Source organism: Lissotriton vulgaris, chromosome 3_1 (genome assembly GCF_964263255.1).
Source record: "Lissotriton vulgaris chromosome 3_1, aLisVul1.2, whole genome shotgun sequence".
In the NCBI taxonomy this organism is placed as follows: Eukaryota; Metazoa; Chordata; class Amphibia; order Caudata; family Salamandridae; genus Lissotriton; species Lissotriton vulgaris.
Genome location: NC_141689.1, coordinates 255,728,129 through 255,741,279, shown reverse-complemented (window position 1 = coordinate 255,741,279; position 13,151 = coordinate 255,728,129). Strand labels below are relative to the sequence as shown.

General features: G+C 46.4%; 1 protein-coding gene across 2 annotated transcripts in view; it reads right to left on the bottom strand.

Moving 5' to 3' along the window:
• Nucleotides 1-228: 228 nt before the first annotated feature.
• Nucleotides 229-13,151, bottom strand: part of SMAD4 (SMAD family member 4) — a 324,854-nt gene continuing 311,931 nt past the window's right edge. For both annotated transcript variants that reach the window (XM_086960392.1, XM_086960393.1), the window contains 2 exons: nucleotides 12,150-12,288; nucleotides 229-2,548 (listed from right to left, as the gene is read on the bottom strand). In XM_086960392.1, the coding sequence (XP_086816518.1) occupies nucleotides 2,337-2,548; nucleotides 12,150-12,288 (351 nt within the window). In that variant the 3' untranslated portion in view covers nucleotides 229-2,336. The remainder of the gene's footprint in view (nucleotides 2,549-12,149; nucleotides 12,289-13,151) is intronic.

Here is a 13,151-nt window from a genome sequence, read left to right as displayed (position 1 = left end):
TGAAGCGAAGTCTAGTCCAAGCTGCCCTGTGGGAATAAAAACGTGTTTGTGGAGGTAAATCTGGGCTATTGTACTAGATAGAGGTAAGTTCTGTCCAGGGTCTACTTGACACACAAAATGCAGTGGAAATCTGAGCAAATTCTACTGTGCATATAGCTTCATAAATGTTTCATTCATTCATATATACGCAGAGAAAATATTTTCACATAATAAATTAACAAAATGGAGTATATATCCATATTTTTTAATCAAAAGATTTGATACAGAATTTTCAGAAAAGGTGTCAAATATGTATGACATCCAAGGAGCTTTGTATTAAATACACAGTAATGCTGATATCATATAAGGTTTTCTGACTATGAAAAACACAATGGTGAATGGTTTAGTGTTGCTGATGTAAATTTAAAATAAATCTGAAGGGAGTGGAGCCACAAAACGTCACATTAAGCTTTTACTGATTTTGTCTTAAGTTATTTCTACAAACTTCATCACCAGATGTAAATATAGATAATGAAGTCACAGTATAAAAGACTATCGAAACAAACACATATAATACATTTATATAGGGTGTGGCTTTCAGCATTTTAGTTATATTATCAGCGAGTTATGAAGCGTTTGCATTGTATTTCTGTTACACAGTTAATACATTTGCAACCTCTACTTAAAATTTTCTATACAAAGAAGGAGCTGACGCAATCATTCTTGGCAAAGAGTTTAGTATGAATAACTATTAGAAATAAAAATATGGTTGCTTTGCTTGCTCAGTTGAAAATACATACAAAAAATGAAGGGGCTTAAAAATAATAAAGAATATAATGTTTGCATAGACATACACATGATTTGTTTTCCCCACAAAAACTAGAATTAACGAATGTCACTTAAAACGACGATTAAGCAGTGGACTGAACCAGACGTTTGTCAACTAGAGTCAAGGGTGAAGTAAAATGTACGAAATATAATATAGTACAGAACATACTATATTTCCAAAACAGGTGTGTGGAATCGCTTATAAAAACAGGAAGAATAATTTTCTATTACAGTTATTATCTTTTTTTTATTAGGAACAGCCCCAAACTGGAAAATGTAGCAAGGGCTGTCAAAGTAATTAGCCATTGATATTATTGCGCGCAGTTGCTTATTCCTGGAAAACAGGTTATTTTATGAGGAAATATCAAAATAGTAATAAAAATGTGTAAGAAGTAAAGAAACTTACTTGAATTTCCAGTTCCCTAGTTTTGGATCATACACATGGGGCGAATTAATGCATGCTCTTTGGGTTAACAGAGGCATTTTAATAACAAAGCCATTTCGATCTACATAGGTTTTCCCTAAATTATTATGCACTCCTGACAACAATTACAAATTCCTGATTTAATGAACCCCCTTAACAATTAAACAACGTATTTTTTATGAGCTTGTACCCAGCTTGTTGGTCGTGTATGGAGGGTTCATACCATACAATTCTCGGCAACCTAATCTCACTTAAAACTTTTCTATTTTTGGCTATTAGGTGGTCTTTCGATAAAAGTCAAGGTCAGAGTGGTGCTGAAAAAACAGCTCATAAAAACATAATCTAATACCAACAAGTTCTGAAACTATTGTTCACAAGTTTGTAGGTGACCAAAAACTTACTCACTGTCCCGAAGAGGCTTTCCACTAGTTGATACAGCATGGACCTAAATTAACAGTATTATAATCCAAGTTCTCCTATTGAAATAGGTCGCTGTACATCAAGTAGACTGCCAAACAAATGGTTCAATATCATAAGAGTTACTTGGTATACATAAAACATCCCACATTTGGTGATAATAACTATCCGCAGAGTTAACCATTTTTCAATTGATGGAACACAATCTTCCTTCAACAATGCGGTAAAAAACCCACTGTAGCATTCATGTAAGACACGCTACCTTGAATATATTAGTTTGATGTGGTAAAGGCATATCCAATGATAATAGGTGAAAACATTCTAGCACAAAAATTCTAGCACAGAGCTGGGAAAATAGCACTAAGTAAAATGGAAAGCATTTGGCCATGGATTGATCTTTTAAAAAATAATTGGAATCCAAACAAGGTCTTAGTACTATCTTAGTACTAACACACTCGCAACACCTTTCACAGTTTTTACTGAAAATGCCGAGAGGGTGCTGACTGTATGAAGATGTTTAACAGACCTCTTTTCACAAAGGTTCAAAGAGCAAGAAGCCAGCATATTTTTAAATCCAACTTCTAAAGATTATAATGAGCAAAGTAATCTATATGCTCATGTTACAAATGGGATTGCATTTTCGAGTCCGACACCATGGCAATTTAATGGGCTGTGAGGTTTGGAGGTCTCAGTCTAGTGGCTGTGGATCTGCAATAGGCATGGTGTGAAGCACTTCATCGAGAAGCTGTAGAGCACGGTGCAAATTGATTTCAATCCAGCAAGGGGTTTCTTTAATACTCTGTCTGGGATAATCTGGACCCCAACCTTTTACAAAACTCATTCTGAGAATGCATAATCGGCGAAGGTCATCCACACCAATCCCAGCAGCAGCTGACAGACCTGAAAAGGAAAGGAATTAATAGACATTTGTCAAACATTTCCAGAACCATAAAAGACAATGCTAGGGACATACGAGTCTTATGCATAATAATATATATATATTTTTTTTAACCCAAAGAAAATGTTACACACCTTCAGTAACAATCTTTCTATGTAGATACACTTCCTACCTGCAGATTCTTCGCCTCTTTAATATCGCCAGGTGCGAGACTCAATCTGGAAATCTTTTGTAGCACTCCTATGTCATGAAGCGGTGTTCGCTCCAGCACTGTACTGGAAGCCTTGCAGGTGTGACATCACTGGAGCCATATAAAGCTGCCCCAGGGCACCAATGTCAGTTCCCTATCTATTTTCGTCTGTGTCATATGATGGAGTGTTGGTGGCATGGAGGGAGGGATAGTCTTGAAGGGGAGGGAGTAGCCCCTTCGGACTATTTGCAAAACCCACTGTCTGACGTGATGTTGCGCCAGTGGTGGAGGTGATGACGGATTCTGCCGCCCACTAGCAACTGATGGCCCTGAAATGTTGGAGGTTTGGCGGCTGGTGCAGGGGGGGGGGGGGAGGGGGGGGGGGTGGTTGGGGGTGCATTGGTGGACTGGCCTGCCCGCTGGCCCCCAGACCCACTACGCTGGGTCTCATAGTGCAGAGGCTGGGTAGCTTGTGCAGGTCTGTGGCTCTGGGTGCAAAGTGGTGGGGCGCCTCTTCCGTAGCCACGAAGGGGGCGAAATGCAGACTGCATGGGGCGAGAGGTGGCATCGAGGGCCAAGGATCTGGCCGTAGCCCTGGAGTACTTGTGAAACGCTCAAGTGCATTGTCTCCCTTGTCACCAAATAGGCGTCGGCCATCAAAAGTCATGCCCAAAAGGGTCGATTGGACCCAGTCAGAGAAACCAGTAGACCTCAGCCAGGCGTAGGGCCTCAGGGCAACTGACATTGAAATCGTTCTACCCAGTGAGTCAGCAGTATCCAGCCCACACCAGATGGTGAACTTTTCTGTGTCTCTACCTTCTGCGACAGCGTGGATTAGCACGACCTGGACCTCCTCCGGGCACTGTGGCAGCACTTCCACAACCTTGTCCCACACAGTGTGTGTGTAACGGCCCAAGAGACATGCAGTGTTCATCGACCGCAGTCCTAAGCTGGCGGAAGAAAACATCTTCTTCCCAAGATGGTCTAGCTTCCTGAATTCCCTCTCTGGGGGTGCTGTATGGATTCGAGTTTCAAGGTTCAGGCTTGGACTACCAAGCTCTCAGGGTAGGGTGTTGAGAGAGGAAAAGTGGGTCTCCAGGGGCCGGGCGGTGGCGTCGGGCAATCATCCTGTCCACAGGAGCCCCTGTTCTGGGCTTGGACCAAGTGCCCAGAAGGATGTCAGTGAGGGCATCATTGAAAGGCAGCAGGGGCTCCGAATAGGCTGCCGCCGGCTGAAGCACCTCCGACAGGAGGTTAGTCCTGACTGCCACCGCAGGAAGCTCAAGGTCCAAGGCCTTGGCCGCCCTACGCAGCACCACGGCGTAGGAAGCTCCCTTCTCCATAGCCACGGCAGGGGGAGAAAAGCAAACCATGGTCTGGGGAGGTATTCAGACCACTGGCATCACCCAACTCTTCTCGCCTGTCCGGCTCTTCGATCTGGTCTGCTAGAGGGTCAACAGACCCCTCCCAGTCCTCCTCTGGCTGCCAGCAAGAGCAGTAGGGAACGCCAGGGAAGAATATCGGTACAAATTTACCCTCTGGCGCCGGTCGACGTCAGTCCGGCTGCGTGTCCAAGTCGGGGGTGAGGCTGGGGTCGACCCCAGCTGGGGGTGCAGCCGGGGGTGGGGTGGGGGGGGGGGTTTGTCACTGGAATCGGCACAGGGGAAGATACCGTGGAGACCATGGGAAACTTGCGGCGCCGGAGCCACCGGCATCGAAGGCCTAGAGCCCCCATCCCAGTCTGCAGGGCCCGAATGCGCGTTGGCGGATTCGGGCTGCCCAACGATGGAGCGGAGGGCTTCATAAAATGCACAAAACTGGGCAGGGGACGCTCCGGACCCCCGGAAAGGGAGGGAAGCACAGAGCCGGGAGTTAGGGCCACCTACCGGTAAAGGAGAGCTATGAAAGATTTCTGAATAGAATCTTGAGCCTGGGGATATTCCGGTGATAATGAATCTGCAGGTAGAGGTATCCATCAGAACATTAACATTTTCAAACTTAAGACGGAAAACTAAACCCAAGTTTCACAGTGAAGACCATATACTGTTAAAATCTACCAAATTATTATTGTTTCATTTAATCACATGTTCCTATATGTCATGACTTACAGCTGTAACCCATCAGCCATTTTCTTCATCTCCCATCCCCTTTTTAGGTCGAGCTTAGAGGCAGCGCGCATGCACTGCTCTGAGAGACCTGTAGTAGTGGACTTGAAGCCCCGCCCACTCTCCGCCCAGATTTGTCATTGGCTTGTGTCATTGTCCTTCGTAAATGCTGGCTTCTGGTTACTTAGTAGGCTTGTTAGTCCCTCCTTAGTACCGCCTTGTCATCATTTGTAACCTCCCATGTAGACTGGCCCTTTTACTACGGTTGTTACATGGTAGTTTTAATTACAGTCTTGAAGAACTATTTTCTTTAACAAATTTGTCCTACTGCAGGCACCACGTTGCCTGGCTAGCAACCTTGATACCTTGAATTAGTCAAACAGCCCCACCATCCCCCCCCCCCCCCCGCAAGGTTATTAACCTACGCTCTCCTTATACCATCATTGTTGAGTCCCTGTTTTGTTCGACAGTTGCCGGGACTTGGGTGACTTTCCCATGGTCTTACTGACATGGACTAATGCAATTAGACATGGGATATTTATGACCCCCACTGTCCCCCCCCCCCCAACCCCCCCCCCATTTTTTTCTTTATTCCTTCTTTATTTTTCCACCATGCATTTAGTCAATGCAGATATATGTGCCTCACTGGGTTGTTTAATAAGTGTTTACTAGTTTTTGTACTATCTTTATATACTATCTAAGCAATTGTACCACTGATAATTTACTTAGTCCATGTATGCATACCAACAACTTGTTTTGTACTGAAATTTTTAATAAAATCTTTTGAAATCAAAGGAATGGCCGGACATACTGCCAACTGCAGCAGCTCATACTACCAGTATTGGTGAGGCCATACTAGATCAATAAGGATCAAAGAGCAATGTTCTATTTTCGCTTGTTTCGACACCCTGGGGATCAGAGGGAAAAGGTGGAAAGGCATAGGCAAATATCTTGGACCAACTATTCAAAAGAGAATTGCCTATTGTCTCTGGATACCAAAACCTGCTTGCGAAGAATGGCATTTCTTGTTCTTCGGAATGGCAAACAGATCGGTTGAAGTGTAACATTGAAAATGTAATCCACCTGTTTTTCTCCCCCCTCTCATTACAATCCTTCATTTTCCGGCTTAGCGCATCTGCCTGATCATTCTGGCATTTAACAACAAGGGGTGGTGATGGACAGAGTTTCTGAATTAAGCAGAATACTCTCACCCAGTCAAGAGATCAGGGCTAGTCCAACACCGTTTTTTAGCTCACTGCACCATCCCAGTTCAGAACCTGGCTATATGCAAATTAGTCTGTTCCTGTCCCAGTGCATGATGGGAACAGGGCAAACCAAACTACCAAGCCAATTCTTACACTGGGAAGGAAACAAGCTTCCGGGGACCGGTTTCTGGCATTTCAGCCGTCGTCAGCCCGGCTTGCTTGAATCCTGATGGTGCAATGAGCAAGGGACTCACATCTGAGTATACCCTTCCACGCTTATGGTAGACAAAATATTTAACAACAAGGGGTGGTGATGGACAGAGTTTCTGAATTAAGCAGAATACTCTCACCCAGTCAAGAGATCAGGGCTAGATCCAACACCGTTTTTTAGCTCACTGCACCATCCCAGTTCAGAACCTGGCTATATGCAAATGAGTTTGTTCCTGTCCCAGTGCATGATGGGAACAGGGCAAACCAAACTACCAAGCCAATTCTTACACTGGGAAGGAAACAAGCTTCCGGGGACCGGTTTCTGGCATTTCAGCCGTCATCGGCCCGGCTTGCTTGAATCCTGATGGTGCAATGAGCAAGGGACTCACATCTGAGTATACCCTTCCACGCTTGTGGTGGACAAAACATTTAACAACAAGGGGTGGTAATGGACAGAGTTTCTGAATTAAGCAGAATACTCTCACCCAGTCAAGAGATCAGGGCTAGATCCAACACCGTTTTTTAGCTCACTGCACCATCCCAGTTCAGAACCTGGCTATATGCAATCATTCTGGCAGCCTGGTAGATGTTCCCCAGCAATGTATATCCTGTGAGAAATGCTAATCTAGGAAGGAACGCTTGTAAACCTAGTCTTATGGTTTGGAGTTCCAACACATTGATGTGGAGCTTCTTCTCTTCATTTGAACATGGGCCTCTTGTTGAAAATTCTTGCAAGAGGGCTCTCCATCAGTCTATCAATGCATGAATCTACGGTGAGTAATTACCTTTCTATTATTGGTAGAAAAGAAGCATGCAGTTAGATTTTCTGGAATTCTCCAACAGATCAGAGCTCGTTTCAAGCGCCTTGTAATGCAGACCAATTCTTCCACCTGTTTCCATTGCGAATCCAGGTCTTGCTGGACAGTCTTATATGAACCCTGCAAAACGGATACATGATGCCATCATAGGGACTTTTAATGCTTCAGTTTGATTGATTGCTTTTCAGCAATAGTCTCTGACGTAACTTATTCTTACTGCCAAAGGAAAGGTTTTCCCCGACTGAGTGTTGAGTATTGCTCCGAGAAAGTACATCTTTGTTTGGAAACCCAACAAAGATTTCTCCCTGTTCATAGTGAGGTATAATCTCCGGAACAGATTGACGAAAGCCTACATGGAAGCTTTTTCTTTTTCTCTGGATGGCCCTAATCATTTGTCCAGATATGGGAACACCTGGTGACCACCTCTCCTGAGAAAAGCAGCAACTGGAGCAAGACATTTGGTTATAATTCTCAGAGCTGATTTGAGCCCAAAGGGAGCGCCTTGAACTGATAGTGCTGACACACTACTAAAAACCGAGGGTAATTCCCTGTGCTTTCGGTGAATGGGTATGTGGAAGTAAGCATCCGAAGGTCCAGGGAGATCAAAACATTCCCTCCCTGCATCATCAAGAGGACTGTTTCTTTAGACAGGTTTTCAACTCTTTTGCATGTCCAGTTCAGGTCCAGGTTCTTTTACAGGTTCAGTATCAGCCTCATTGCACAAGTTACTTACCTTCGGTAACGATATAGCTGTAAGATACATTAGTTAGTGTTAGATTCCTTACCTTAGAATACACAAGATGACCCACCGAGAGGTCTGCTTGTGCACCCCCGGTCCCTTCTTTGCACCCACGTAACCAACAAAGAACTGGTCGTCCAACCAGAACTGGCGTGCGCGGTCCAGATAGAATGAGAGCGCACGTTTTGGGTCCAGACGGTGGAGCCTCTCTTCCTCTTTTGAGGGATGCGGGGCGGATAGAAGGTGGGCAAGGTGATGGACTGCCCGATATGAAAGGCTGTGACCACCTTGGGCAGGAAAGAAGGACGAGTCCTTAGAACAACCTAGTCTGGATAGACAGAGAGGAAAGTTTAGAAGATAGAGCCTGGAGCTCGCTCACTCTCCTGGCAGAGGTGACGGCGACCAGGAATGCAGTCTTAAGAGTCAGAAGACGAAGAGGACAGTTATGAAGTGGCTCAAAAGGAGCACACATCAGATACGTTACAACAAGATTCAAGTCCCACTGAGGCATCACGACGAGTAAAAGGAGGGAACATGTGTGTGAATCTATTTACAACAGGGGACTTGAAAAGAGAAGGCTGATCAGGAAGCCTTAAGAAGGCTGAAATGGCCGAGAGGTAGACTTTGATAGTGCCCAGAGCCGAGCCCTGCTGGGCAAGAGAAAGAACGCAGAGGAGAACCTCTGATAGGGGGGGAAGAGAGTGGATCCACAGCCTTTGCTGTGCACCATGCCACAAATATGTTGCACCTACAGGCGTATACCGTTTTTGTGGAGGGACGCCCGGCTGCCAGAATCACATCGCAAACTTCAGGAGGCAAGTCAAATGGCCTCAACTGCCGCAGCTCAATCTCCATGTATGTAGGTGGAGACTGGACAGGTTTGAATGGAGGACCGTCCCCTGCGGCTGCGACAGAAAGTCCTCCTGAAGAGGCTGACGAATAGGAGGATCGACTGACATGCTGAGTAGCTCGGGATACCAGAATCTTCATGCCCAGTCCGGAGCCACAAGGATGACTTGGTCCCGGTCTCGCCTGATCTTCTTCAGCACTCTGGGCAGAAGTGGCATAGGAGCAAAGGCGTACAACAGACCGCAGCTCCACTCGGGATGGAGAGCGTTGCCGAGCGAGTGCCGCCTTGGAAATTCCAACGCGCAGAAATGATGACATTGCGCGTTCTCTTCGGTGGCGAATAGATCTAACCAATGCTCTCCCCACTGCTGAAAGAGACCTTGCGCCATGTCAGAGTTCAGACGCCATTAGTGATCTATCATACACCGACTGAGTTCGTCCGCCCTGGCGTTCAGGGAACCTGCCAGGTGTTGAACCACCAGAGTAACGCCTTGGTGTTCCAGCCATGTCCAGAGTCGCAGAGCCTCCTGATAGAGGGTCCACGACCCCACCCGCCCTGTTTGTTGCAGTACCACATGGCGGTGGTGTTGTCCGTGAACACCTGCACTACACTTCCCTGGACATTGGGAAGGAATGTCTTCAGTGCAAGTCGGATCGCCGCAGCTCCAGAAGGTTGATATGGAGCCTGGACTCCACCGGAGACCAGATGCCTCTGATCTCTCTCTCTCCCATGTGGCACCCCATCCCAGGAGAGACGCATCTGTCACCACTACTTGCTCCGGTTGGGGAAGGGAGAGAGATCTGCCGCTGACCTAATCGCGGTTCGTGAGTCACCACTGCAACTGGCTCGCAGTGCCCAGGACGTGGTTGAACAGGTTGCCCTGATGCTGTGCCCACTAAAACTTCAGGTCCCACTGCAGAGCCCGCATCCGCCACCTGGCGTCATGCACCAGAAGAATGCAGAAGGCCACCAGCCCCTGGAGTCGCAGCGTCAACCTGACTGAGACTCAGGATAAAGGCTGAAAGATCGGAATCAGAGCCTGAATATCCCAAACCCGCTGTTTGGGAGGATAAACTCGAAACTGCGCTGAGTCCAGAACCGCTCCGATGAAAAGGAGCTTCTGAGAGGGGCACAGGTGTGACTTCGGCACGTTGATGGAGAACCCCAGCGAGTGCAGGAGGTCGGCCGCAGTCTGGAGGTGGCAGACGACTGTTTGGGGCGAGCCCGCCTTCAACAACCAATCGTCGAGATAGGGGGAAGACTGAAACTCCTAATCTGCGCAGATGAGCTGCGACCACCGCCATCACTTTCGTGAACACCCGTGGGGCGCTGGTAAGGCCGAAGGGGAGCACAGTAAACTGAAAGTGCTCGTGGCCTACTGTGAACTGCAGGTAACACCGGTAGGACGTGTATGTGGAAATACGCGTCCTGCAAGTCCAACGCTACCATCCAGTCTTCTGGGTCCAGGGCAGCTAGGACCTGAGCCAAAGTCAGCATCTTGAACTTCTCCTTCTAGAGGAAGCCGTTGACGGTCCGTACGTCCAAGATAGGGCGTAGGCCTCCTTTGCCCTTCTTGGGTACCAGAAGGTATATCAACCACGTCCTACTTCTGGCCCAGGAACGCGCTCGATGGCCCCCTTGGTTAAGAGGGCCATAACTTCCTCCTGCAGAAGTTGCAAGTCATCCCCCGACGTGCGGTGGTACTGCGGTGGCATGGCTGGAGGGGTCGCCTTGAAGGGGAGGGAGTAGCCCCTTCGGACGATTTGCAGCACCCACCTGTCCAACGTGATGGTACGCCAGTGGGGGAGGTGAGGGCAGAGCCTGCCTCCCACTGGCTACGAATGGTCCTGAAATGCCGGACTAGGAAGGCTTAGAGGCAAATGCTGCAGAGGCGGCCGTTGGCCTAGGCCCAAGGATTTGGCAGTAGTCCTGGAGTCCTTGCAGCGCACTGTCCGCCTTGTCGCCAAAGAGCCGATGGCCATCAAAGGGCATGTCCATGAGGGTGGCCTGGACATCCCCTGAAAAGTTGGCGGACCTCAGCCAGGCGTGGCGGCGAACCGCCACTGTTGTTGCAATCGCCCAACCCAGCGGGTCTGTGGTGTCGAGTCCACACGGTATGGAGTAGCGTGCTGCATCCCGCCCTTCCGCCAGGGCTTCGGTGAGCTTTGCCTGGACCACCTCCGGGCACTGTGGCAGCACCTACGCAACCGTATCCCACAAAGAGTGGGTGTAACGGCCCAAAAGGCAGACGGTGTAGGCAGACCGCAGTCCCAAACTTAAGGAGGAGAACAGTTTCTTCCCAAACTGATCGTACCCTTTGCATTCCCGATCCCGAGGACCGGTCGGGAATACGGTTTGAGACGAAGAGGCCTGGACCACCAGGCTCTCGGGGTGGGGTGAACGGACAGGAAGCTAGGGTCTCCAACGACATTCCCACTGCTACACCCAACGGCTACAAGATAATACGCCAAGACCGCGCAAAGACCACAGAGGCATCGCCATAATCTTTGAGGAAACCATCCGTTGGACCATCACCAATAACAACCCTACACCCCTCATGGAACACCTCAACTTCAGACTACAAATTAACGCCAAGACCACAATAAGAGGCAGACCACCGGAACCCGACCAGCCTTCTACGACGTCATCTCCAATCTCAATGCCCCCCTTGCCATTGACTCTCACCACTACGTCCTGCTCGGCAATCTCAATTTCCACATCAACGAACCCAAAGCCAAAGATATACATTCCTGACTGTCAGGTGAAGAGAAGGTATACGGACATAAAAGGTCAATAAGCAATGATTGAGTCCCTTACTTACCATGATTATGCATCTACAATTCGATGAGTAAAACAATAAATAGACCAAAACAGAATATACAACACATTGCCCCAAACGGAATCCTACAGTGTTGGAAAAATATCTGAACGTACTCAGATGTACAAGACTATACCCATGATTGAATGTGAGCTATACAAAGATCATTAACTTACCATGATTTCATTTTTATGAATGTAGCAGAAATACATTTGTTATTTTACTGGGTAACTATCACGGATGGATGAAGATTTATACTCAAAAAACTTAAAACACTTCTTAGGCCCCCATTACCGGTTAGGTGGCATAAGGTGAGATCTTCACCACCCCTGCAAAAAAACAGTATCCGAGAAATATCCGGGATGAGTCATTTAACACGTTGTAAATATCTCCATTTCCAAGTTTTCAACTTGCAAATGAGGATTAACATGTGGAATCAGTATTTACCACATCGAATTAAGCAAGTTTTGCCTTTTCACAGGCTATTTCCCCTGACAAATTTCACCAGGTTAGACCTACTGGAATATATCATGGTAAAACTGGAGGGTGTGAAAATTAGCACACAGTTTGGAACTAAGGCCCACACTGGTAATGTTGGCTTTACTGGCCAGTCATCTGTGAAAAGTGTCAATAAACATAAAGACAAACAAAGAAGAAAAAACACTTACTGATAGCTGGGGCAATGCCACCAACTGATCCAGGACCAGGGATATTTCCAGCTACTGCGGCAGCCTGGGCAGCCGCTGCTGCTTGTGCAGTTGCAGCTTGCTGATGCATTTGTCGATGACACTGGCGTAAATCAAATACCTTTTCCAAATATAATGAACATTTTAATTAGACATGCCATTTATATCTGTTTTCCTAGTCACATTTGAATGATAAATGTAGCACAATTTGCCTTGCTAAAGACAAAAAGTGAAGACAGAAGAAACTAAGTAGGAAAGCACTTACTAACAATTCTAGTTCTCGGTTTTCTTTATAGTCATAAACCATAAAATCGCTCTGATCCCTGAACAAATTTTAAATGATAAAATGTGAAGTTTGAAAACAATTTCAGCATTCAAAAAATGCCTATAAGAAGAACTGCTATCTAATTTCTTTTAAAAACAATGTTCAATTATAATGTGCAAACAACAACAAATGACAATCTGGCCAAGGTATCCCCTCTTTATTCAGCATCTTTTACCATGAAATAAATTACAGAAATGATGACACAGGCACTGTTTTTAAAAAGAAGAGGCAATACGAGCCTGTTCTTTTATTGAATTTTGGAAGCTGCATTGCTCTATCATGCACCAACAGTCGCCTATTTAATTATTTCGAGACAAACTGGACAAAATTATATCTCCTACCAAATTTTAGGTGTACTTGTTTCCACAGCGAAGGGGTTGGAATGTTTATAGGACCATACAAATATCCATAATGAGAAGTCAATACACAAGAAAGGTTATTTTCCTTCTTCAATATAGTTTTAACCAAATTATCGACCAGTAAGACAATGCTGCAGTACAACTGGATAATTAAAGTTGCAAGTCAGCAGTGGGATAACTTGTCTATAGTGCTAAACACATCGGTTCTTATAAAAAACGATGAGCTGGGGAAGTGACTATCACTGCAGTGCTGCAACAACATTGATGGAGGAAAACAAACAAATACATAACCTAGAGTTT